The sequence below is a fragment of the Epinephelus lanceolatus genome, chromosome 2, assembly GCF_041903045.1.
Source record: "Epinephelus lanceolatus isolate andai-2023 chromosome 2, ASM4190304v1, whole genome shotgun sequence".
Taxonomy (NCBI): Eukaryota; Metazoa; Chordata; class Actinopteri; order Perciformes; family Serranidae; genus Epinephelus; species Epinephelus lanceolatus.
The window spans coordinates 21,944,591-21,972,118 of record NC_135735.1 but is presented as its reverse complement, the minus strand read 5'-3'; the positions used below and the strand labels follow the sequence as shown (position 1 = coordinate 21,972,118).

The following is a 27,528-nucleotide window of genomic DNA, read 5'->3' as shown; positions in this document are numbered from 1 at the left end:
TGAAGATGTCGGATCAGAGATTCACTAAAAAAATATTTAGTTGGGACACCTCCCACTGTCATCCCTGGGCTAATGAGTTAAAATCATTATTTCATTTGAACAATTTGTCATTTATTTTCCAGAACAGCTTAATCTGTGATATATTGAAAATATTTCGCATAGTCTGTTGACGTATGGCATAAAGCAAAACTACGAAATTTCAAAGCGAGCAACATGCATAAATAGAAACAGGGGTCCAACAGAGTTCAGCTCCAAGCAGCACACCACATTGCTCAGGGTTATTTAGGACACTTCTTTCGTCGGGTTCAGATTGAAAATGTTGCCATACTGGTGCAGTTTTAGTTTTCTTTGGAGACTAATTCTGCCGTGTCTCCTCTCGTCACCCCAAAAAACACATTAACATTTTAGCAAACGCACACAATGTGCTCCGCTGCCCCTCCTACTTCTGCTGAAGTTTGATCTCCTTCATGTTGCTGTGCTCAGTTCACAGCCTGTCAGACACTTGTGGCTTTGTATGTCAGTAAAATCTATGGCCACGTCCTGTTCAGCATCACATTTCCCAGTTATAAGACTAATATTTATATGTATTTAAATTCTTGTAGATGAGTGTGTAGGCTTCACTGCAGGGGGGGCACTGCAGGGTACAACTTCAAACCAGTCCCTAATCCCTCCTACCTTTCTGTGAGAAGACACGAGAGGTAAAACGCTATGTTTTCTTTCCTAGTCAGGGCATATGGCGATGTGTATATTATCATTCCAAATGACAACAGAAAACATGTTTCTTGTGTTTGTGATTTGGACTACAGATACAGAAAGCTATGTAGCCCCCAAAAAAGCAACTAATTTACAAATCCACAGCTTTGATGTAATCACACACATAGATGTACTTAAATACCTGTTTTGTTATGATTGCATGCATCTCATTACTGCCAACGCCTCCCTAAACCCTCTCCATATGCAGTTCTGGAGAAAGATAGTTGCTTGTTGAGTCTCACTCCCAGGTCATCAAACACAGACGACCTTTGGTTGGTAGTTGGACCAAACCTCCAGCCCAAAGCGTCTGTATTTGACGACCTTGGAATAAGATTCAACAATCTGATTATGCGTACTGAACCTTTACTTGTGTTTTGGGTCTGTTTTATCATGCATCATCAAGTCAGGCTGTTGAAACTCATTTTTCTTCCTCTGCGCTGATGGAACTGAATTGAATATGAATAAAAGGAAACAATATGCGATGTGGTTTGCTCCACACCATGAAAAACACTGATGATCCACACTGCTGTTTCCCACAGACTAAAAGATGTCTCCCTTGAGGCAATTTGGGAAGCTTTTTGAATCCTGCTCTCTCCTGTTTTCTCTTGATTTCTCTCCCTTGCATTTATATCACATCGCTTCTCTCGGCATATAAAAGCGCACACCTATTGTAACCGTCTTTGATTCTCAATTTTTTATCTTACACTCACTCTTATTATGTGTAAAATGACAGGAAGTGAGAGGTAAGGGATCGGACAAAGGGATGAGCGGAGAGTGAGTGAAAGCCAGGTAGAGTGAGAAAGAGAGCGGTTGGCTTGGTGAACAGGAACCTTTCGGCTCGAGATAATGCCCTATGAATGATGTCCTCCCCTAAGGCCCCAAGAAGCAGGAAGTGTGGCTCCATATTAATTAGAATATGAATTAGATAGACCCCGTTATCTGATGGCTCATAGGAGCGGGAGCAGCATGATCCAGGCAGCAGCAGCAGCATTAGAGGTGTTTGAACAAATAGTACCAGCGCAGGTCACATTGCTCTCCTGCAGTCATTATGACCACTTACAGCCTAAAATAAAAAGCAAAGGGGCTGTTAATTTTTTATTGGTTCATAACACTTTTTAAAAAATACAAACACAGAATCATATTTACAGGGAAAACACATAAACACAACAGAGCAATATTGCTTAAGAGTTAAATATAAATACATGTATCTCAGTCACAGGTCGCCCACACATAACAAAACTGACTTTCAGTTTTATTGGAAAATGTTCAAAACTGTGCGAAATACAGGGTCTCAGGAGGTCTCTTGCCCTTTAATTAATACTGAGCAGTCCGCGAAACTTTATTTGCATGTTTAAATGTCGAAAGATGAGGAGCAGCACAAGTAATGACACAGACAGAGAGGAGGCGGTTAATGTACATCTTACTGGTGCTGCAGCTGCTGGCGTAGATATAATACGGCTCTGTAATACATTTTACCACCTTTCTTTAAAAGTCTATTACTAAACAAGACTCACTGTTCTAGCAGCTCTGTGGAGGGCTTCCGCGGACTAAGAATTTTCCTAGCCAACCAATAGTCATCATTTAGGGCCATTAGTCGAATAGTCGCCCGCATGTTTACAATATTAATTTAATTATTAAATGATATATTTTGGGCGGGGCAACACAATGGTTTGAGTTGAAGGCGTGAGAAGGAATAGTATCAGTAACATTGTTAACACTGTGCTGCATTACAGAGAAATACAAAGCCGTCCTAATGAACCTTCATTAATAAAGGCCTGTATTTTATCTACAAGTGCACGTCACACACTGAGCGAGCCGCCTGTTAATGACGCTGTCGGCAAAGCAGTAATGATTGTGCTAAGTGGCTAATGGGCATGTAGCTACTTCCATGTTTCAGATGATACGTCATGTTTGTAGTAGACTCACAAATCAGTCTTTAGACGCTCTGCTTAACTAAAGACTGATGACTTTCTCCCTGATTTTGTGTTTAGATGGGCGGATACAATTTCAGAGTTTAAAAAACTCCCTACATTGCAGAACCAATAGTAAATCTGCAGGGCGGTCCTTCGGTGGCTCGCTGAACTCTTGTGCTTGTAAACATAGTCCCACTAGAAACACATGTAGCAGTACAAAATGGCTCAGCCGTGCTCGCAGAAAACGCCTCAAAGTTAGTGGATGTTTGTCGCGTTTGCGGCGACACATTCTCGCCAACTAAAAGAAACAAACATAATCTTTTACAAGGCCATGACTCATCCGTCCAGCCGGACTATAGAGCTGTGTGCATGTTTAGCTGGGCTAACCATTAGCTGTTAGCCCTGTTAGCCGTTAGCGGGGTCTGTAATAGGTAATAACTCATTAAACGGTCCGTGAAAAAAATATCTTTTCCAGCGGATATCTTAGTTACAACATGATTGAGCTAGCAAAGCAGTTTTGTGTTGCTATGTGTGGTATTTATTCAGTTATGGGAAATCACAATGTCTAGAAAGCATCAGTGGCTGCAGCTGACAGGGACAGCTAACAGCAGCAGCAAAGCTAACATCAGGACGTCATCTGTTAAAAGCCTCCCATTGTCGGATACGACATGAAACTACTCCAGTTAGCTCAATCATGTTGTAACTAAGACATCCGCTGGAAAAAATATTTTCTTCACGGATGAGCACACGTTCGATAAAACAGAGTTAAATCTCTCGGCATCCATTTTCAAGCTCTCTGTGTGTTTGTGTCCTTGCGGACGAGAAAAGGGGGAGCACACATTTCCGAGTAGGCGTGTCCTTTTCAAAAATGCAAGAGGCGTTGCTTTGTTGCCGGCCGTTTTCGCCGGTGTGTTAAACACACTTTAGAAAGGAGTGTCCCCAGACTATCAGAAGGCGGAGATCTCTGATTGTCTGGTGGCGAGACTATGTTTGTAGTCGACCAATGAAGATGAGTTTACATATCACCTTGGGTTCGTCCTTCACCTTCTCAAAATGATCCCACACTTTGGATTTCCTGCCCGACATGTCATTAACTAGCCTGTGGAATAAGGCTAGTTAATAAGGTACCACATGGTCCAGTCATACAGGTTTTGAGGCTAACATGCTAACAAAGGTAATGCTGACAGGACTGATTTAGAAATACTTTCTACAACACTTAATATTCTTTCATGGCATAAGTGTGTTGTTGTAAAGCTACTTAATGTAACCTCCTCATGTAACAGTAGGATATTGAATGAATTAGCAACCCCACTGATCAGGTTAGGTACCAAACAGGCAAGGCACCAAACCTCCAACTGTTAGGGGCACCTGTTCATGGGCAGCCCCCTCGCTCTGACATCTCTCCATTTAATGCATGTGTAGGTCCTGTTTGTGCGTGTGTGTGACAACAGAGTGAAAAAATTGAATTTCCCCTCAGGGATTTAAGAAGTACAGTACAGGCCAAAAGTTTGGACACACCTTCTCATTCAATGCGTTTTCTTTATTTTCATGACTATTTACATTGTAGATTCTCACTGAAGGCATCAAAACTATGAATGAACACATGTGGAGTTATGTACTTAACAAAAAAAGGTGAAATAACTGAAAACATGTTTTATATTCTAGTTTCTTCAAAATAGCCACCCTTTGCTCTGATTACTGCTTTGCACACTCTTGGCATTCTCTCCATGAGCTTCAAGAGGTAGTCACCTGAAATGGTTTTCCAACAGTCTTGAAGGAGTTCCCAGAGGTGTTTAGCACTTGTTGGCCCCTTTGCCTTCACTCTGCGGTCCAGCTCACCCCAAACCATCTCGATTGGGTTCAGGTCCGGTGACTGTGGAGGCCAGGTCATCTGCCGCAGCACTCCATCACTCTCCTTCTTGGTCAAATAGCCCTTACACAGCCTGGAGGTGTGTTTGGGGTCATTGTCCTGTTGAAAAATAAATGATCGTCCAACTAAACGCAAACCGGATGGGATGGCATGTCGCTGCAGGATGCTGTGGTAGCCATGCTGGTTCAGTGTGCCTTCAATTTTGAATAAATCCCCAACAGTGTCACCAGCAAAACACCCCCACACCATCACACCTCCTCCTCCATGCTTCACAGTGGGAAGCAGGCATGTGGAATCCATCCGTTCACCTTTTCTGCGTCTCACAAAGACACGGCGGTTGGAACCAAAGATCTCAAATTTGGACTCATCAGACCAAAGCACAGATTTCCACTGGTCTAATGTCCATTCCTTGTGTTTCTTGGCCCAAACAAATCTCTTCTGCTTGTTGCCTCTCCTTAGCAGTGGTTTCCTAGCAGCTATTTGACCATGAAGGCCTGATTGGCGCAGTCTCCTATTAACAGTTGTTCTAGAGATGGGTCTGCTGCTAGAACTCTGTGTGGCATTCATCTGGTCTCTGATCTGAGCTGCTGTTAACTTGCGATTTCTGAGGCTGGTGACTCGGATGAACTTATCCTCAGAAGCAGAGGTGACTCTTGGTCTTCCTTTCCTGGGTCGGTCCTCATGTGTGCCAGTTTCGTTGTAGCACTTGATGGTTTTTGCGACTCCACTTGGGGACACATTTAAAGTTTTTGCAATTTTCCAGACTGACTGACCTTCATTTCTTAAAGTAATGATGGCCACTCGTTTTTCTTTAGTTAGCTGATTGGTTCTTGCCATAATATGAATTTTAACAGTTGTCCAATAGGGCTGTCGGCTGTGTATTAACCTGACTTCTGCACAACACAACTGATGGTCCCAACCCCATTGATAAAGCAAGAAATTCCACTAATTAACCCTGATAAGGCACACCTGTGAAGTGGAAACCATTTCAGGTGACTACCTCTTGAAGCTCATGGAGAGAATGCCAAGAGTGTGCAAAGCAGTAATCAGAGCAAAGGGTGGCTATTTTGAAGAAACTAGAATATAAAACATGTTTTCAGTTATTTCACCTTTTTTTGTTAAGTACATAACTCCACATGTGTTCATTCATAGTTTTGATGCCTTCAGTGAGAATCTACAATGTAAATAGTCATGAAAATAAAGAAAACGCATTGAATGAGAAGGTGTGTCCAAACTTTTGGCCTGTACTGTATATCTTCTTCTTTAGTATTTAAACCCAGCAAGACTTGTCTAAGTAGGCTAATTGCATATTAGATACACACACAGCATTGTAGACTAGACAATGTCATACATGCATACATACAATTTTTTCCACAAGTATCATCATATACCATATATCCCGGTGAAATGTCAGCAAGATATGAAAAAACAGATACTGCCCAAGCCTATTATGTGCTTACTATAGTGCATAAATTAATGTATAAGTATGAACAGTGAATGAGAGCAGCCTGAAACTACTTCTAGCTAATATAGGCCTGCTGTGATAGGTTGTTGGATTTCTGAACTTTTCTGAGAGGAACCTCAAGGTATCAATTGGATGTCACATTTAGTTTCACATGTCTTGTATGTAATGTAACATATTTGACAGTGTTTTGCATCCTATTACTCATTTATGGAGACGTCATCCTTGATTTTCAATGAACCACCTCGAGCAAGCAGCATCTTTTACAAAGTTCCTGCTGTACTTCTGTGTGGTGTGAGAGTCTGCCGGGACAGGGTTCATTATAGGCCTGTCTCATTACAGCAGCCCCCCCACCACGAGCCTGGAGGGGAGCAGAGATGCAGAGCCTCCTTGTTTTAGCCCTTTAGAGGTCAGTGGTTGATTAAAATGTTGAGAAGTGGAGGTTAATCAGCCACTGACCCTCGGGGTGATGCTGTCTTTCATGGTCTGTTTTAATCAATAAGTGTGAGCACTGGCACAGACGAACTCCTCTGCCTCCTTATACGGAGCACCCCTACTTCCCTTATACTGCCAAGTGCCTGCCTGTCTCATTACCTATTATCTGTCCTCTCCTCGTGTAGATGTTTAGAGACAGAGGGCCATACTTGATCCATGAATTCATATTATTAAATAGGCTAAAAGGTTAAATTCAAAAAGTATTGTAAGGTGCAGCTCAGCGAGCTTGATGCTGGTTTCATGGCTCATCTGCCAATAAAAGGTGTTGGACTGCAACTTCCACATGATGTCTGTAACCACAGGAACTAATCCATCACATCCTGTGGAGATGCAGTCTGACATGCTGTCAACATGACTGCACATCAAAGCCTAAAAGTCAAGAGGCAAGGTGTTTTCTTTTTTAACTCCTACAGTCAACAGCTACAGAAATAGAAACAGATCTGCAACTCTTTCTTGACCACCTAGAACAATTAGATAGAGCCAGCAGGAGAAGCTAGCTTTAATGCTGTGACAACATCCTATTGTACATGTGTGCAGGATTTCTCTATCTTACTTTCATTATCTTACTGTGAAAATATTTAGTGTGTATGACCTCCACAAACACAGTGTTCTGCTTGATGAGGAATATATCAATTTAGGGAAACAAGGTGCTCTTAACATGCCTCTTCTCAGTGCATTTAATCTTAATGTGCTCCGCCTGCTGTGCAGTGACAGCCTTGCTTCCTAGAAATTACATTTTTATACAAATTATTTGAAACAGCAAATATGTTTTTCAGGTAAAAGTAATGCAGAGCAAATTGCGTTTTCTATTAAAGGTCCAGTGTGTAGGACTTAGAGGCATCTATTGGCAGAAATTGAATATAATATTCAGAGCTATATTTTAATTGGTTTATAATCACCTGAAAATGAGAATTGTTGTGTTTTTGTTACCTTAGAATGAAGAATGATTCATTTATATTCACATATGGAGTGGGTTCTCTTCCACGGAGTCTGCCATGTTGTTCTACTGGCCGAGAATGGACAAATAAAAAACTTGCTCTGGTTAGGGCTTTTTACATTTTCACATCAAACGCCATAGCTCTCGTAACTTTGAAGGTCCAGTGTGAAGGTTTTAGTGGTGTCTAGCGGTGAGCTTGCAGAAATGAAACTTCTCCCATGTGCTAAGCATGTAGGAGAACTATGGTAGACAACACAAAAACATGAATGCCCCTATCTAAAGCCAGTGTTTGATTGGTCAGTTGTGGGCTACTGTAGTTCTTTTTTTGAAAGTTCCCTCCATTTCACCGTGTTACTCCCCCCTTCCCCTAGACCTCAGGGACGTAATATATTTGGGGGCTCGTCCAGGATCTTTCAAAAAAAAGAGAAAAAGGCAAGCAAATCGCCAGTTTAAAGGAAGTTTATTTAAAACGAAAACGGAAAAAAGGACCACCAACAAAAAACAAGCTCCAAAAGGGAACCAGATCGCGTCTTAGAGACAAACAACTGTCACAGCCTTCTGGCCCACTGGCACTACTCCTCCTTTATTCATTTATACCCTTGCTGATGAGGAATGATGAGGATCAGCTGCACGCTGAAAAAAGAAAGAAAGGGGAAAACACAAAACAAAGGGAGGGCCCAAAACACACCGACATGGCACCTTACACCACTGACCTATTTCCAGCCTCACCGCCCCCAGAATTTAGTTTTCCTCCACTCACCCTCTGCTTGTACATACCATTTGTCTCTGCTCCTGCGGCAGCTCGACTCCTCTCCTCACCACTGAGTCATACAGAAAACTCTGTTGCTGTTGCTGTCTTGTGTTTGTCGAAGCCTGGATAAGGAGAGACTCGTTGAGGTCAATAAATTCCCAAGCTAAATGACCCACAATCCCGTCATTATAAAGACAATGGCCAAAGAGATATTGCCTGGCGAGTCATGGCTCTGGAGATTGACTCGTCTGGTGAGAAATCAAGTTTTATTAGGGAATGTCCACACGGTTTTAAGCTAATGCACAGGTGGAGGAAGCACAGATCGTTCAGTAAAAGTAGTATTAACTTTGTGTGGTTGTCTGTTGACAAGCTGCAGCACGATTTGTCAAGTGTGTACTAAGGGCAGCACTTGACACTCTTCACATCACATGCCACACGCCGGTGTCGTTTCAGGTTAAGGTAACACAATCATTCTTTTTTCAGGTGATTATAACCAAATGAAAACATAGCTTTCAATATTGTATTCTATTTCTGCCAGTCCTAAATCCTACACACTGGACCTTTAAATGATGAAATATTGCAAATAAACATACCTGGATAGTTGCAAAAATGTTGATACTAAAATGTTCACTGACAACTTGTTTTTCGTCAAAGTAGGCAATCTTGCAATACAGTATCCACTAGTGGTTACTACAGCGTTACTTGGACACAAACCCTGGATTCTAGTTTCAAAGTCCTGCACTTTCAATGTCTGCTATCCCACCCAATTACCTCCCTGTGATTCCAGCACGGTGCCTAAATGTAATATTCCATTAACTCAAAGAAACATTGTCTCTGAGCAGAACCCAGATAGTGCTTATGATTACACCACAACATAATTAGGAAAGCAGTGTAGTAATTTACTAACGTAATTTCTAGGAGACAGAGTCGGCACTGTAAACAACGCTTTTATATACTATGGGTAAATTTCATTTTCTGCTGAACTTGGTTGGTAAAACATCAACTTCCCATCAGTGTTTTTGTCGGGTTTTCTGCATATGTGTGTCCAGATATCTCTAAGCACATATACTTACATGAACGGGGGTCTAAAGTGATGTGTGCTCCTGTGATGAAGCTATTCCCCAGCTGGATTAGGGGTCTGTGGAAGTCGTTACGTCTGGTTTAGTGTGATGTCCCCTGGGTTCTGCTGCCGAGAATTAGTATCAACACCTCCACTGTTTATTTCGACCGGCATCGAACTCTGGGTCACTCCACTCCTATCACAACTAATCCTGGTGATGTGGTCACACATGCATATTAGAATACACACCACGGCCCTCGGTGGGAGGAGGGAGCAGAGAGGTAGAAAGTGGTGGAGGGAACCAATGAGAACCAGCTGTTGCAGCCCCGATCTGCTTTCTCTTGTGTGTTTATAAAGTCAGCGGGGCACACACCAGCAGAAACACAGTGTTTTCTTTACTGATTGTGGTTTCACTCCCAGATTGGGGGTATTTTAGCATATTCTTTACATTACTTGAAGATCACTTTAAGTCCCTAAGACCGATATACGACAGTGTTGATTCTTGATCAATATTCAGAAGTGATCTCCTCTCGTCCTTTAAGTGTCTGTTGTTCGCAGATGTGTCGGAGCTCTGCAGGGCCTGAGGATTGATATACGGTGTCAGAGGGAAACTGAATCAGAGGGCTTGTGATCTCCTGAGCCGGAGCAAAAACAAAACAACACCGCCTCCAACTCTCATGGCTCAGGGATAATTTAAAATAAATAGCGCTGTGTCGCAGTGCTGCTGCAGACTAAATACTAATTTGTGCTGCAGTCAAAGGATGCTAACAGTGTCTCACATTCTCATTTTGTATAATTCCCATCTGATCAAAACTGTCCAGTCTTTAATTATCTTGCTGTGAGGCACCTCCACAGGGTTAAACCCCACATGCACATCATTATTGTATTGCATTGTCTTTTTTAAAGAGGCTGATTTGAATGTTGTTGTATCCCATAGTTCAGTCACTGTTTGCTGCTCTACAGATGAGCTCATATCTCATTGTCATACCACATTAGCATTATCTACTGCTGTGGTTGTAGAGGGGACAGTGTTGTGGCAGTTATTCAGCCACACCAGTCTGCACCTGCCTGACGACAGATTTGGCTGTCCCTGGTCCTGTGACTAACAATGGTTTTCATCATTGATCGATCTGCAGATTATTTTCTGGATTCGCTTGAATTTCTCTAATAACATAACTTTGTTTACATTACAGTTGAACGTGCTGATGTGGGGCTATTACGAGGTATCTCATTTATGTAGTAGCTTTAAATAGAAAATGTAAAACTTTGAATTATTCATATTTCAGTGTTTACACACACAGACTTTGAATGAAAAAGGCATAAAAACCAATTGGAATAAAATCACTTTACATGTAAACAGACTGTGTTATACAGTAAACAAACCGTTTTATACATCCAAAGACATTTTGTAAAAATGAACTACATGGCACCCAGACCAGGTGCCTAATTGAGACCGGCGCTTATTTGTCAAAATATGTAGCCACACCAGGCTAGTAAAAGGGATTGGGCATTTAACTGGGACTATGCTTTATTTAAAGTTTTACGGTAGTTTAATTTCTTCCATTTTTCCGCTGTATTTATGTGTATAAATATGATACATATAATATCACTTGCATCACTGTACCTTGCATTTTGTGTTCCTGGCAGCTTTATACTTGCTGACAACGTGATAAGTCACACTTGAGTTGGTGCTGAAACAAGGATACCATGCATATGTCATGTGGACACTTCAAAAGGTGCTAAAAATGGACAAAAATGAATGCATAGGAAAAAAATACCAAAATGAACCTGGACTTCAGAAGGACAGAATGTCAGAAAATATAAGATTCCTTATTTTCCCCCAAGAACCGGCAAATCCAAATATGAAACAGGGGCTTTGGGAGTCCTCTGCCAGAAAATTTTGAGCATCAAACACTTGTCGTGACTTAATATGTACTATTTTGTGCAACAATTTATGTTGTACGAGTTTTAATTTTGTCAAAATAAAAGTCCTAAATGAAAGGTGGCACAGTGGTGCAGTGATTAGCATTGTTGCCCCACAGCAAGCTGGTTCCTGGTTCAAACCTGGGGTGGAGGGTTTGAACCTTGGGTGGGGTTCCTTCCACAGTCAGACATGCAGGTTAATTGGTGACTCTAAGGTCCCGTTTATATGACGATTTCAACTGAAAACAGTAAACTTTAGTTGTGTTTTGGCCGATCGTTTACACGACAGCAGCGTTTTGGGTGCCTGAAAACGCAACGTTTTGAAAACGGGTTCCAGAGTGCAATTTTTTGGAAACGGCTCCATCTCCGTTGTCATGTAAACTTGCAATATGCAGTTCCTCTGAAAATGTAGACTTTTTGCACATGTGCATTACGGTTCCAGTCACTAGGCATGCGCGACAAAGTCGACCATCACAACAATAATGGCGGACTCCAGAGCTCTGCTTGTGCTGCTCACCCTGTTGAATTGATCAACGCTTCCCCATCATAGTGTAGATTTACTGTAGCAACTCCAGCTTGTCTGTCCAGACAAACGTTTGTGCGGTTGCCATTTTGTTTGTTTATACATCGCTGCTCTGTAGAGGGAAGCGTAAGCGTCACAGCGCCAACTACTGGCCTGGCATGTATACTGCAGAGTTTTTGGTCATTTTTGCAGATCCGTGTGCACAGCTATTGTTATCAAAATGTCGTCTAAATGCGGAACTTTTTTCAAAACGAACATGAGAAAGGATTCTGTTTTCAATGGACCGTTTTCGTGTAAACATGGCCTAAATTTCCCTTAGGTGTAAACGTGAGATAAATGTGGGTTGTGGGTCTCTATGTGTCAGCCCTGTGATAGTCTGGCAACCTGTCTAGGACGTACCCCGCCTCTCGCCCAGTGTCAGCAGGGATAGGCTCCAGCCCCCCCAAGTCCCTAAACAGGATAAGCGGTTACGGAAAATGGATGAATGAATGAAAAGTCCTCTGGTACTGTTATGTTTATGTCGGGGGCGACAAACCTATGCCCAGTTGTGTTTTACAAATCCCCAGTTCTCAATCCAGAGAGTGTTTGGCATTTCTGCTTCAAAAACAACTTAATGAAGGAATTGATTATTAAAACAGCTGCCAGTTAATTTTCCATTAATAGACTAATCAACCAACAATCCGCTGTAGAGCTGAAAACATTTTCTCCTATTAAGTCAATTAGGTACCTTATTGTTCAAATTGCTTTTCGCTTTACCACTCAGGATTAAAAAACAAAAAAAGGTGATTAATGAGGACAAGAAGCAGCATCGACAAACAATACAGTCCCAAATCACTTATCTTATAAAACAATCTGTACAGCACACACCTCCTTGTTAGATATGTGGCGTATGCCCTATTGAAGCTGTGAGGCTGTGAGAAAGAGGAGCACTCTTAGCTTTGATAGTGTTGGAATTTCATCATCTGCCTTCATGAAACAAAAGCAGATAATCAGTGGAGTTAACACACATGTGAAGGCTATTTTTATACACCTGTGTTTTACTCTTAACATAGTACTCTTACAGTATACTTTGCACATTGTGAGATTTGCACCAGCTATGTGTTTTTATAGTAAAGCACATGGCCTCATCTGCACAATCCATACCTGTATGTAAATATATATCAAATATGTATAATGTCCTGTTAGAGCTCAACTACATGGCAGGTTTTTTGCATATATGTGTGCAAGCTTCAGGGCATATACTCCTAATAAAATATTCATTCGTTGCTGCTTAAAATACTGCTGAAATTGTCAGTTGATGATATACGAGCCCCCACTGTCCTCTGTTCTTACTTCCATTAAATATCTGTGTATTTCTTATTAGTTGGCTTTTAATGAAACATTGAAAGCCCATTACTGTTTGCTGCATCAGTCCAGTTCCCCCACTGAGATGCTTATCTTATCTCTGATTCATGCTTCTTCAAATAAACAAAGGTGATGAATGAGCTTGGGTTTTTGTTGGTGTTGGTGTTGGTGTTGGTGGTGGTGGTGGTGGCGGCACAGATGGATGAGGAGAGCTGCACAAAAGAAGGACAAGATGGGTGTGAAGTAAAGCCAGGCATCTATTTTTGCCTTGTGATTAGAACACGTGTGTTGAAGGTTAACTGTAAATGCAGATGTTAAGAGTGTTAATTGTTGAATTGGCATTGTTTGTCCGTTGAGGCTACAGCAAGCAGATGGTTAACTTAGCTTTAAGCAATGACTGGCAACAGGGAAACAGCTGCTCCAGCTCTGTCCAAAGGTAACAAAATGCACCTCTAAAGCGCACTAATTGAAATGTTATCTCTTGTTTGTTCAGTCTGTCGAAATGCCCAAATGTAAAAACTTCAATTCACCCGATGACCTCATATTTAACAGATAAAGTGGTATCAATTGCGTTATATAACTCTCCACCGGGGAGAGAATAAGCGTATTTCACAAAATGTTTAACATTTGGCCTGAGTTTCTGTTTACGCTCAGTGTTACCAAAAACTCATTATCCTTGAGGTCTAGCAAATGTATTGAATGCAATTACTTTCTAATAAAAACATTTACACAGCTGATTTTTAGGTATTTTAAATCCTGCATTGTGCACATCTATTTTTACTGACTCAACCTAGTCACCAGGAAAAATTATGCCACTGTACATTTCTGCAAACACATTACACATTACACATTACATTTACATTACATTTGCATGATATTTCTCCAGCAGATACATTAAAACTTAAGTTACAACAGCGCTCTGGTTAGAGTGTGGTTAAGTTTAGGCACAAAAAACATTTGGATATGGAAAAGATCATGTTTCAGCTTTAAATACCCCATTTGGGGGGCACAACCTTCTGTAAAAAACAACCTGCTAACAGGTTGCTACGAAACACCCACGACTGGAGCCGAAAAAGCTGATGGAAAACACGGATGGGTCGACATTTGACCTCTCGCTAAGCCCCGCCCCTTTGTGATGGTTCAACAAGCTGTCGGAGTGAGCATGGAGCCCACACTGTAACTAACTGCACTCCCTGAAGAAATATTATCATATTTTTGAACGAATTATACTGTAACTATAGGCTACAGATCACAGTGTAAAAGTGAACCACCACATCACTGCTGATCGCCACAGAAGACAATGAATATAAAAGGAAACTTTGCTGATATTGAACCAGCTGTGCGGCATCGCAGTGTGTGCAGATAAACGGTATTTGGCTTCGCCCCTGTGACGCTGCCAGCTCCTGGACCTCTGCCGCCGAACAGGAAGACAAACAATGTTCATCTGCACACACTGTGATGACACACAGCTGGTTGAATATCAGCAAAGTTCCCCTGCTTCCCTTCACTGGTTCCTGTACAGCAGGGTTGGCCTTTTTTTCACTGTTATAATCATTAAAAAGCAAAAGCAGCATGTGTATACATTCAGTAGGCTATATCTTCAGTAGCTAGCTAACGTTAGCTAACCCTACACTTTCCAGGGTTTGATTTTGGTTTTGGAACAGGGAAGAAACGTATATCTTTTCCAACCTCTCCAGGTAACGAGTATCATTAATACACGACGTGCCCCAGGCACAACATTTAGCTCCAAATCCACAAAACCAGCCTGAAAATGAAGGAAATCTGAAACGATTGCATTAGAGTCAATGGAGCACAGCTGAGTTGTTGTCGGACCCTGGTCTGAGCCGGCCTGATTCTACAATATGATTGGCCAGTCTGCGTCCTGGGGCGGGACTAGTGAAGGGTCAATTGGAACCTATGAAGCCACTGCAAACACAGCAATGACTTGCTTAAACACAACCGGTTTTGCTTGTGGGTCTCAAACAGTTGGCTACAACTTGGCAGCCATCTTACCTAGATGACACATCATCCATCGTCCCCACCACCTCCCATTAACAAAGTCAGTTTGTATATTACATCATGTACGAATGTTGATTTGATACGTAAAAGACTAATACCAACATTTTCATATTGCGACTGGGCTGACAAGTTAGCACTAGTCACTCTTCTTCTTCCCTGCTTCTCTTGACAGATTGCTGTGTTTCTTGGCACGTTACCACCACCTGTGGATCAGAGGAGTAATGTGATTGTGTGCATGAGAGCAAACAAACAAGTCATAAAATTGCTCCATAATGCTACGAGTGGTCAGACACTCCACAGGGCGCCTTTAAGATTATACCTCTTTAGCTGCAGCCCTCCTAACGACGTCTCTCCAGTGCACAAGAACAAAACTCTCACCAGTCTGTGCTTTCACCACGTGCTGTATGTGGTCCATTCAGAACACCATCCATTTCCCCTGCAGTTTGAAGAACTACTGCAGCTTGATGAATGATAGTAAGAGGCAAACTAAAGCCAAATGATTTTCACCTCACTGACAGTTATGGAGAATTACAGTGATACTCCTGAACCTTGGGTCTCATATCGTAATGTATGAGTGTGTGTCATGGAGATGAATGGTGATTATATTGTGGTGTATTGTCCTCCGCAGTGAGCGCTAAACGATGTGATGATGACACGTGGCGTAAATCTGCCTCAGCTGTTGCCGCGACGGAGCGGTGCGTGCGTAGCTAACCGCGTGTGTGTTTACCTGTTTGACATGCAGAGGGCAGCGCTGCAGTAATTAATGACTAGCTGCTAAACGGTGCTATGTGTTCCTACATGGTAATGAGAAGGCATCGATGTGGGTCCAGGCGTGACAATCAGCTCAGCGGAGAGAAACCGTGGGGGACACACAGGTGACACCCGGGTCACACAGGCCTGGAGACAACTGTCTGCATATCAAAAGGATTTCTTGTGGGACTTTTCCGCCATTGTTCCATAGGACCATAATTCTGCCAGCATGTATGTCTGAATCAGCATGGTGGCATCGGCTTTGTTGTTTCATGGTTGTGTGCTTTTCATTGTGGCTGCAGATTACAATAAAGAGTAATTGGAAGATCTGACACAGATTCCTATGACAATTATGCAAATGCACACAACAAAAAATTAAATATCCTTTAAAGTAGTGTGATACTATTGCAGCGCTCTCCGGCAGTCACTGGAGCTTTGATAAAGAGAGATTGTTTTCTCCTCAGTTGGAATTGCGGCTGGTTATTGTTTGAGGCGCAGCATTGTATCCGACTGGCTCGCCTGGCGACGATGCAAATCCAGAGAGGTTTCATTAAAATACAACTTATGGCCTTTGTGTCAGAGCGAGAGTGTCAAAGCTTTGTGCATTACAGTATCCTCGTTGTGATAGTTATTGTCATGGCACCATTCAACTTAAACGCTCCTGCACTCCCACGTGAACTAATGACGATGCTCTCTGCTTGTTGTTCACTTCTGCAGAGCTGAAAAAGTTATTACTGTCACACTTAGTAATCAATATGAGCCAGCCTGGATGTTATGACAAAAGTCTGTCTCTCTCTGGATATTATAGAATCAGCAGTTACAGTATTCCTCTGCATCTAATTTTCACATCGCAGAGCACTCGGCTTTGCTTGTTGTTTCCTGCATGAAAGGAAATAAATCCAAGTTGGCAGCAGAAAGTTGTCTGATGATTTTAAAGTCCAAAGACATCCCTGCATTAGTGATATTGCTGCTTTTCACAAACCTCCGTTAGCGAGCTTCAAAAACACTCATCACTATGAATGAAGAGATGCTCCATATTAATTTATATGGTCCATCTCTGTTTTGCCACGGTAGCAGACAGATCCCATCAGTCTGCGTGAAAAACATCAGCACTTCCAAATTTTATCAAAGTGTGCAGAAAATCAGTCGTGGCTGCCGCTTACGGCGGCATCGATAAAATGAAATTAGTGTTCTGTCAAGGTGACGGTGTACCATATTCCCCACAAGCCCCTATGATTCAATTTTCAAATGCAAATTAAATTTACTTGACAGAACATCTGATTCAGTCATGTTGATATGTGAAGTGATTCCGTAATGTTGGTAATATACTGCCTATATGTGGCTCAATCAGTCTCATCAGTCAGCATTTGATCCACTGTTTAATAATGATGCTGAAACTGGGAGCTTTACATTTATGTATATGTGTTCTAGGATGTATCTTTAATGTTTATGATTTTGCAAGTAAGTCTCCCCAAAGTGAAAGTAGATGAAATTTCCCCCTTCATACTCAATAATGAGCTTAATTAAATAGCTTTGGGAATGCTGGAAAAGTCCCCCGATTCAACGCTGTCAGATAACATCACACAGAAGGTCGTCAGTCATGACGGTAAAATTTGCATATTTCTCACAGTTTCCATTTTTGTTTTATTTTGAATTGTTATATGTTTGTTTTATATCTGCAACCATGTTATTTGGCCGCTGCCTGTCTCAGCCAGGACACTCTTAAAAAGGCGATTCTTAGTCTCAATGAGTCTTTAACTCCTGGTTTTATTAAAGGTAAAAAGGTAAAACAATACATTCATGCTCATAAGTCAGGTCATGATTTACACCAAAGTGGAAGCAAAGGATCTTAATGTTCCAGACTTTTTGGGGAGGTAAAGCTCGCTCACTGATCTTTGCTGGTCTGTTCGAATATTGCTCGTTAGTTTGATAAAGGTTATTTTAGATGCACGAACCCCTCTATTGCAGTCTCATTTATGATTCAGTTTGAGAAAACTGGTGAATATTATGGAAAATCTCACCATATGATGATTGCCACATCATCCTATTTCTGGATAATGTGTTTCAAAATGTCATCCATCAATGGTCACTTGGTTCTAAAAAGAATTCCTCAGGTTTTTGGGTTGTAGTACAAAAACATTGATGGCACACAAGAAATCTTGGCGGCTCATAGATGTATGTTTAAGATATTTATAGCGGATATAATTTGTATATCGAAAAGTCTGTCTTGGCCAAGTTGTGTCATGTCACCTGCAGATTTGACTGTGGCCACTATTCAAAACCTCTGCCGGCTTGATCGCATTCTCGTGTAGCTGATCAACCAGAGAACCAGATATTTCAAATGAAATGCTAATAGCTTCTTTGCATGTGATGTCATACATTGGTACTCTGTCCAGATGGCAGGCAGAAAGAAACCGGAGAAAAAACCCTCCACAACACTGCACAAATGCTTATGATTTGCGTTGTTTATGACGGTGCCAATCTATCAAGTTAGTAAAAAAAAAAAAAGGCCACTTGATGTAGACGGAGAATAAATAGAAAAGCTCATCAAGAAACAGCAGCAGATGTGGATCAAAACCCTTTTTCTTTAGTATGGAGAAGCGGAGTCAACTAATTTCAAGTGTAAACATTAAACCATTGTGTTCAGCATGCCTCGAGTTGGATGCAGTAACAGTGTGCTGTAAAAACACAACTTATTCTCTGTGTTTTAATAGTTTCGCCAGACCTCTGGGAACAGTTGACCTGGTAGGTAGAGAATAGTGGCTAATGTTAGCTAATGTTAGCTAGTAACGTTAGCCTAACTGTGGTGCATCCATGCACTGAGCTGAAATCAAGTGGCATCCTCCGGGGCTTAAAAACAAAGGCAACACGTAATTGCCAAAAACTGCAGTTCTTTGAACGGCCACTTGAGGCTGGGTCCAAATGTCAGTCAGTCCCCATAGAGTCCCATGTTAAAATACCAGCTTTACAGCAGAAATGAAAATGTTTACAGCCTGGTACAAAAAGCAGTTTTCGCCTCGATGTCTAATTTCCTAGTATATGACAACTGTATAACTCACCCATTTTAATTTTAGTAAGGCTTAAAGTTATAATACATAAAACATAATTAAGTTTGGGCCTCTGCGTTAGTCATCTTCGCCTTCTCAGTCAAGTCCATCCCTCGCTCCTTCACAGCGCCTGCCCCTCTTCCAAATATGGTCACTTCTGGCTCCAAAAAACTAAGATGGCGACGGCATAATTGCTCAACTTGAGGCCCAAAGTGGGAGCGCACAAACCAATGGGTGATGTCATGGTAACTACATTCATTATTGTTAGTCTACTTTGTCTCACCTGGCCAAAAACAAGAAGGCAATTGTTTCAGTTGTGGGCTGAACCGCACATGAAAGACTTATTAGCCCATTAGACTCCTGTACTCTTTCATCAGCTATTGTGTAACATTAGTAATATTAGGAGGAGGAGAAGATAACTTTTTATTGATGATCACTCCACACTACACAAATCATTTAAGTTCCTTCGCTTTGTATGGATCGCATCCACATTCCATTTTCTGATGATACCAGCTGCCTGTAGGTTCATCCGACCCTTTTACATAGTTACGTTCTTCTATTTCCAGTTCACGCAGTATATGGATTTATCACTTCCTGCCCTCCGTCTTAATTTAAAGTGTCATAATAGTCACATGATTGCAAACAAACTATTAATCAGATCACCACCGATGAACCATGGGATTACAGAGTCTGTCTTCTCTTCTTCTTCTTCTCCAATACTGTCTGTATTGTGTCTGATTGTTTAAAACTTGCGTCGCTCTTCTCTCTTCTTCTGATTTCCATCCAGAGATGCTCCTCCATGTTTTATATAATCCTTTACTTAGGTGGAATGTGTTAAATATCACAGGTACGGCCTGTATGCCTCTCCTCTTTTACCATTTCCCTTGTGTTGTTTTTATGCACTGAATGCGTCCTAATGTGAAACTGTTTTATGTGAAAGTGCTCATGCTGCTGCGTCGACCAGGACTTTCTGGAAGAAGAGATCTTGTATCTCAGTGGAACCTTCCTGACTAAATAAAGGATAAATAAATAAATAAAAATAAATAAAGCTTGCCCATCAGCCTCTCAATCTTTCAATTTTCTGCCATGGTGAAAAGCACTTAAATTTATCGCTCCATCTGTTTATTACATGCCACCTCCACTTCCTTCCCTTCTCCGCCCCCTGGTCCTCCTCTCCTCCTCTCCATCTGTGTATGTGTGTTCTCAATAACCTTTAAAGCCGTCAAACTCCTCCTGCAAGTGCCCTTTATGTCCTCCACCAATACCGTTCCAGGGTTTTTTCTTTGTGGAAGCAAAATAGGCAGTGATTGTGATTTTTAATTAAATTCATCAATTATGAGCTTGTGAAACGCAGACGTCGTGTCCCCACAAAACCAAGAGTTGTAAAGTCGGTGCAGAAAATGATAGTGCCGTGTTTGCAGTTTCCTGGACAGAGAGAGCTGGTTGTCTGCTGCCAATTTTAAAACTCTTTCCATTGCGCTTGACCTGTAATTTAAAGTACAAGAAATGGTAGCCATATTTCTGTTAAGGGGATTGATATCCACGGGGCTGTCAGCCAGGAAATAAAAAGAAGCCTTTACCCTGAAGAAAAAAGGGCCAAGGAGACCTTCGGTGTGAAAGTACATTAGGCCTAAACTGCCAGCGCTATCAGCTTGTAGCATGGAGAAATATCAGCTCTGTTGAGACTGGTGTTAGTGTGTGTGCATGTGTGTCTGTTTTATAGCGACTGAAAGACATTAGCTGTAACACAACTGTTCAGGTGTCGAGGAAGACAGAAATAGCCTGCCGCAGGTTGAGAATTTCCATCTGACAATAAGTTGTTTATGTCATCGCGTAAAAAGCTTTTCTGTGATTATGATTCCTCTCGCCGTCAGACTGGAGTTCTGTGGAGGAACAGGTTATTGATTTCTCCTGACATCAGTGCTAATTTCCTCTTTGGTGATCTGTTGAAATCACTATGAGTGACGAGCAATTGGAGAAGTGCTCCGCGCCACCGCCTCTTGTATAACAGCTGCGTTCAAACGCGGTATCAGAAAGATGTGAATGTTGAAGCAGCAGCTTTTTGACGTGATGTCGTTCTTTTTTTTCTCCTCCCTCTCTTTGTCACAGATCACATTCTTCATGCTGCTGTCAGCTGTGTGTGTGATGCTAAACCTGGCGGGCTCCATCCTCTCCTGCCAGAATGCTCAGCTGGTCAACTCTCTGGAGGACTGTCAGCTGGTGAGACCAACTGGACATTAACCCGTGCACTCTACAACTTTATACCCGGCACTCGAAAAGGGTGGACGAAAAGATGTCCATGTTAATGAGTCATTTAATCAGGCTGTCAGCTTGAGAGGCTTCAAAAAGTTCATACTGTCTAAATATATACCAATCAGCAACAGCATTAAAACCACTGACGGTTGAAGTGAATAACGTCAGTCATCTTGTTACAATGCAATGTTCTGCTGGGAAAACTTGGGTCCTGACATTCATGCCGCCTGACACGCACCACCCACACAAAGACTGTTACAGACCACGTACCCCTCCTCAGTCCCATCGGTACTACCTGATGGCAGTGTTCAGGAATGGCCCGAGGAACATGACTCAGAGCTCAAGGCCTCAACCTGGCCTCCACATTCCCTCGTTCCCAATCTGATTGAGCATCAGTGGGGCGTGCTGGTACCCCACTTAAGAACCCACGGGACTCAAAGGATCCAACGCCCTGGTGCCAGACACCACAGTACACCCCCAGAGATCCCGTGTCCTTGCCTTCTCAGGTCAGACGCCTCACTGTGGATGGCCACTGCCATCAGGGAGTGCTGTTGCCTTGAGGGGGTGTGCTTGGTGTGTAATATTGTTTCGCTGGGTGGTGCATTAAAGTAGCATCCACATGAATGCCAAGACCAAGATTTCCCAAAAGAACTTTGCATTGTAACGAGGTGATCAATGTCAAATGTCTGAATCTGATGATGCAATACACATCAAAAATCCCACCCCTTGTTCCCAGCAATAACACACACAGACATCACACAATCATAGACGGAAACTTAGTGTTTCCAGTGCTACCAGTATCTCAGACTTGACTTTACATGGTGTGGATTTGCCAAAATGTTAAGAAATAAAGGCTTAAAAGATAAAGTAGATTTCCTGAGGCTCAGAGTGCTCCATCAAAAGTGGCACCCCCAGAAATTTTTCACAGGGAAAAATGAAAATCTTGGATGGCAGACCAAAGCCAACAGCCCTAACTGAACTTCAGGAATCCTTTTATGCTGTTGAAGTTAAGAGGCTAGTTGCAAATTATGTCAATATAAGAGTTAAGGAATCGCACACTGATATTCTTTGGTTTCATATTTTACAGTTGATGTTGCTAGTCATGTGATATGCATAGACTAATACTGGTACAGTTAACACCTTGAGTTCCACAGCAGTCCTGTATTATGTATTCATACATGTGTTAGGCAATTCATTGTTCATTAAATAGGCTGGTTGTCCTTTTCTTAAAACACACAGCTTTAATTTGAAGGCGTTCATTGATTGTAAGGAACAAAACATTTACCCGGAGGAAGGGTTGTTAAGTTTAGGGGAGACTCATGGGTACCCAGAAGCCATTTTCATTCAGATATCTTGAAGTGAGAGTTAAAGGGAGCCCTTTGAAAATAGCTAGACCAGGTGTATCTCTGCAAAATTTAGCCTAACTTTAGAGCATTATTTTCCAACACATTAGGTACCAATGGATGCCTTATGTCGTCTAGTTTCACGAGACCACGCTCCTTTTGCACCTTTGCATCTTAAAAAATGAGTGTGCCATAAGCCCCTTTTACATGGCTAGATTTTCCGCGAATGTTGGGCCATTTTGCCGGCAAGCTGCGAGTGTTTAGACACACAGAGCTACACACAGGTGCCCAATTTTCCACCTCGTAGGGTAGACATATTGACGGAACCCTTTTAGTATAAACAGAACGAGGCAGCCTTCCGCAACGGGAGGGGCTGTTGAAGACTTGTGGGAGGAGCTGTTGATGACGCCGCACGTGCGAGCCACTGGCGGTGGACTAACAGTAAACAGCTGATAGCAGGAATTAGCGAGCAGCTAGTAGCAAGAGGGAAACGCAAACCTGACAGACACTGGAAAGATGAGCAACTGGAGAGACAAGGAATTGCGTGCCCTCCTTGTCCTCGCAAACGAAGAGGCCATTAATCGTCAAGTGACGGGTACGGTGAGGAACGGGCCGACTTACGAGAGAATTGTCAAAGGACTGACCAGCCGCGGCTTCCCTCACACGTTACTGGTTACGTCACACGCTGAGCTACACGTTTTGTTACTTGCTCACGCCCCCCATGGGTGCAGGCGCATTCTGTATAAACAAAAGTAGGTATGCGGCATTTTGCAGCACTCCCCGGTTTTGCTTTTATACTGTCAATGCTGAAAAAAGACTGACTGGGCTTTTCTGCAAATTTGCACAATTCCTATTTAAAAAGGGCTAATGACTCTTAAAGACAGACTGACACTCTCCTATATATCCATTCATGTATGAATATCTGCTGTAAGTTAAAAAGCTATCGACATAGAGCTAAAAACATCTACAACAACAAAACTAGAGTGCCACTAACTTGCCAGAGGATGGTGTTGCTGAGCATCCTAACATACTCAGTATATACAAAATAACAACACATGGTATGGATCAAATAACTGACATGTCATCCCGAACACATGTAGTGACTATGCCATAAGCCTGTAAATAAAAGCCTGAGATTGGTCCAAGACTTGAATTTTGTTGTTTTGAGTAATAAGCATGTGTTTATTGTCGCCTGCATGTGAGTCCGAATTTAAATTTATAACTGTCGACACATGGCAGGCTGACAGGCGGCACTTCTGCTCCGAGCAGGCTGCAGAACTGAGTCAGCATCAAAAGTGAACCGAACTATTTGTCTGTTAGTGACTAATGGCTGGTGATTATCACATCCATCTTTGCCAGAATCGAAAATAGCTAAAACACAGATAAACAACTTTTGAAAGCACTGCAGCCATTTAGTATTGCACCGCCATAAAGTTTCTAGACTCAGAAGAGACAGTTTAAAAAAAGAGGGCTCAATATCAAAGCAGCAGAGACTGAGATGGCCCTCGCACAGATAGATACATTAGAGAGGCCAGCACACTCCATCAGGAGGGCTTGTTTGATGGACAAACAGCTTTTCCCCCACCCTTTGAGTGTGGCAGTTTGGAACAAATATACACACTATTTTCTTTTCTTTTCTAGCATGACTCGATTTTTAGTTTGGAGCAGGTTGAGTGGATTTGAAAACAACTTTGACATAAGGTTTAACCTTTCTCAATGTCCCCACATTGTACCTCTGGGCAACGTTTGAGTCTTTGAGTAATGGTGGGCAATGCTGCCATGTTTTTTTAAGGTTAAATTCATAATGAATGGCATCTGTCACATATCCAGTGTTTAAGTACTACAGTGTGAATGATGCATCAGTCCTTCCCCAAAACGCTGGATCCTTCATTTCCCAAAATGCAGCCAACAGCTTCTTTTTGTTAGACCATCTGTTCTCTTGTAATGCCCCGGTATTTCAAACGCCATAACCTCAATTTTATACACAGGTCTTGTGTTACAGATTTCTTTTTTTAACCTCCATCCCTCGTATTGAGTGCACTTTTGCCCCTCGGAGCAGAGTTACAAAGGATGGTTGAAATCTTACCCTGTGAAATGGGACAGCCCTTCAGGACCCTGATATGTCATCTTTGTCATCATTGGTGGTGTTTGAATAAACAGACTTAACTATGCCAATAATGGTATTATCATAATGACACTTTTCCATTTCTCTGATGCAGATAGAGAAGCAATTTGTTCATAACTGCAGTTTCACACAATCAGTCAACAAGTCAACAAATAAAAAAAGAACTCTGCTTCATTACCAGGCAACTAGTGGTGCTCTGTAAGCTAACGTTTGCAACCCATGCTCCTATGTACCTGCTAGTGTGCACTGATATTAGAGGAGCGAAAAACAAGCAACTTCACTGCTGGACATAAGTTAAATTACGGGCGACATATGTCATGAAAAGGGGAAGAATGCAACGTGGAAATATGTCACGAAGTGACTCACACATTAATCAGCATTGTTATGTTATAAACAAAAAGACCATAATACATTGATATGACAAACTATTGTTATCATATTTAAAGTCTTTATTATCAAAGAAAATGCATTTGTAGGTTTCTTTTGTTGCTCATACAGCCATCTTGCTGAAAATTTCTTGTAACTATCAATTTGGAAAGTGCCTCTGATAAACCTCAACTTAGAGGGCCATGCAGCCCTTACACTTTACCCCACCCCTCTATCCCAGCAAGAGTCGGGACACCATACTGCTAGCTGTGAATATGCATGTAAAATGGAGGGCAAAGTTCTAGGGGATAAGGGTGTATTGAGATTAAGCATGTCGGTGAAGATTCTCAGTCATCCAGGTCATGGTAATTTTAAGTGCTATATCGTAGGCAACTGGACTTGCTTGAGTTTCTTGAAGACGTTTCATCTCTCATCCAAGAGGTTTAGAACTGAAGAAGCCTCTTGGATGAGAGGCGAAACGTCTTCAAGAAACTCAAGCAAGTCCAGTTTCCTATGATATAGCACTTAGGATTGAGACTGAGCCGTAGTTTCTGAGCCAAAGTTAAGATAAGCCCTGATGACATCACTAGGGTTGTTTCCTCAGATGTGATGAAGTTCCTCTAGAGCTACTGAAGATATTACACAACTGTTTTCACAAGCTGAGCCGAACTCTGAGTAAAATTGATGGAATTACCCTTTAATTGGAGCCTAAACAGGAACATCAAAATTAAGAATTCCAATATGTTATTTCCATGGCCAAAGAAAGTTCAGTAATATTTGGGAACATGAGCTACTCTCTCTCTCAAAGCCAGAAACCAGAGAAATAAGTCTTAAACTTGTGATGTCATAGAGTATTAAGTCTGGAGCTCCTCCATAGACAATGAATGGAGCGTTACCCACAGAATGTTTGTTTTCTTTTTTATATCCAAATGAGATTTATTCTATTGTAGTGTGTAGTGTACATTCCTCTGGCTGCTCTCACTGTCATCTGTAACATCTTTCACCATTTATTGCTCCAGACTTTAAACCCTATGACATCATAACTTTGAGTTATAGCGCTCTAGCTTTTGATTTGGGAGAGTTGTTCATGCTTACTAATATTTTTGGACTGTTTTAGACCATAGGAATAACATATGAGTTTTGAAAGTGGGTGTAGTTCCCCTTTAATATTTTAAAAGATGTTTTTCACAAGTGGTTTTCACCAGATAGAAACATGCTCTCTACACCTTGGCATCTCCAACAGCGGTGTTAACACATGGAAAACAGCAGAGCGCGCTTCAAAATAAGTGTATTAAGCTCTTCCTCCGTGCACTGGTGATCAGAAGTAGTTGGACACAGAACACTCAGTCTTCACATTTTCATAATGAGATGCTAAGCTGATTTTTTAAGCTGAATTTACAGCGCCAGGGTCTTCTATCTTTTTCATGACGGAAGACGCCCCTTGTGATTCATCCAGCAACCAACCCACTAACCCGACCGCTTCCACTTCAGAAGCAGCTTTTCTCCTTACAAAAGTGGGACCAGCCGCGTAGACCAACTTCACTGCTTTATGTGGCTCCCCAGAGACCCTCCCCCTGTCGTGACTGAAATGCTAACGTTCTTCATCTCCTCTCCCCAATGTAATTAACCCATACTTGTTGGGTTCATGTCCTGCTTTCTCTCAATCTGGGACACATAGCAGAGGTATGCTCTACCTCCATCCCTCCCTGGGTAGCTGCACATATTTCACAGCCACTCTTCTTTTGTTGTACACTTCTGATCAGCCATGTGCAGCGCGGTCACAATAAATTCTGTACATGTGTTTAGTCTCTCTGTTTGACTGTGTTCTCCTAAAAATACACTTCAAATCGAGTGTATCCTCCACCAAATTAAATTTAACAACAACACATCAGAACACCAAGCTCAGGTCTGATCAGTGCATCTGTCTGTGTGTGTGTGTTTGCGCGTTTGTGTGTGTGTCTGTGTGTGTGTTTTTGTGTATGTGGCGTGCATGCATGAGTGTGGATGTGTGTTCTCCCCTCCTCCCCCCCAGCTCAAGTTTGACAGCGATGGAGTGTGTGTGTGCTGTGAGCTGCAGCAGCAGAGTTCGAGCTGCAACAACCTGGGAGAGACACTGAAACTGAATCCGCTGAGGGACTGCAACACCATACGCCTACGACTCAAGGTGGGCAGGCGTCAACGTGTGTTTGTGTTGTGCTGATGGTGAGAGCTGATGATGTTTTCAAGTGTGAAAAACACATTATATATAAGTCACACTGTGTTCAGACTGCAGGTAAGTTGAGGTAACTTGTAGAATCCTTTTAATACGGACACAGTGTGCTGTATGTACTGTTTGGGTTTTCTAGTTCAAAGAATCAGTGCCGATGTATCCTTGTGCTTTTTACATCATAGCAAGTTTTCATCGCTGCATGATATTTTCTTTTGCATCATCGAAAACGGTTGATGTTGATTCATGCAGCCTTTGGCTTTAACCACAATTCATGTCATGTCACAATTGCATGTGACTGTTTGAAATCCATCCAGACTGAGAGACATCTCCAGGAAATCAGTTTTATTCAAACAGCAAACCAAATTGTGTAAATCTGATTTGCAAA

General features: G+C 42.0%; 1 protein-coding gene across 2 annotated transcripts in view; it reads left to right on the top strand.

The window, feature by feature from the left end:
* fam189a1 (family with sequence similarity 189 member A1) overlaps nt 1-27,528 on the top strand; it is a 159,645-nt gene that overhangs the window by 101,994 nt on the left and 30,123 nt on the right. Inside the window, exons 3-4 of one of the 2 annotated variants that reach the window (XM_033630164.2) lie at nt 20,957-21,067; nt 26,967-27,098. In XM_033630164.2, the coding sequence (XP_033486055.1) occupies nt 20,957-21,067; nt 26,967-27,098 (243 nt within the window). Of the gene's footprint in view, nt 1-20,956; nt 21,068-26,933; nt 27,099-27,528 lie in introns of both variants that reach the window. The other variant, XM_033630155.2, reaches the window with a different exon arrangement.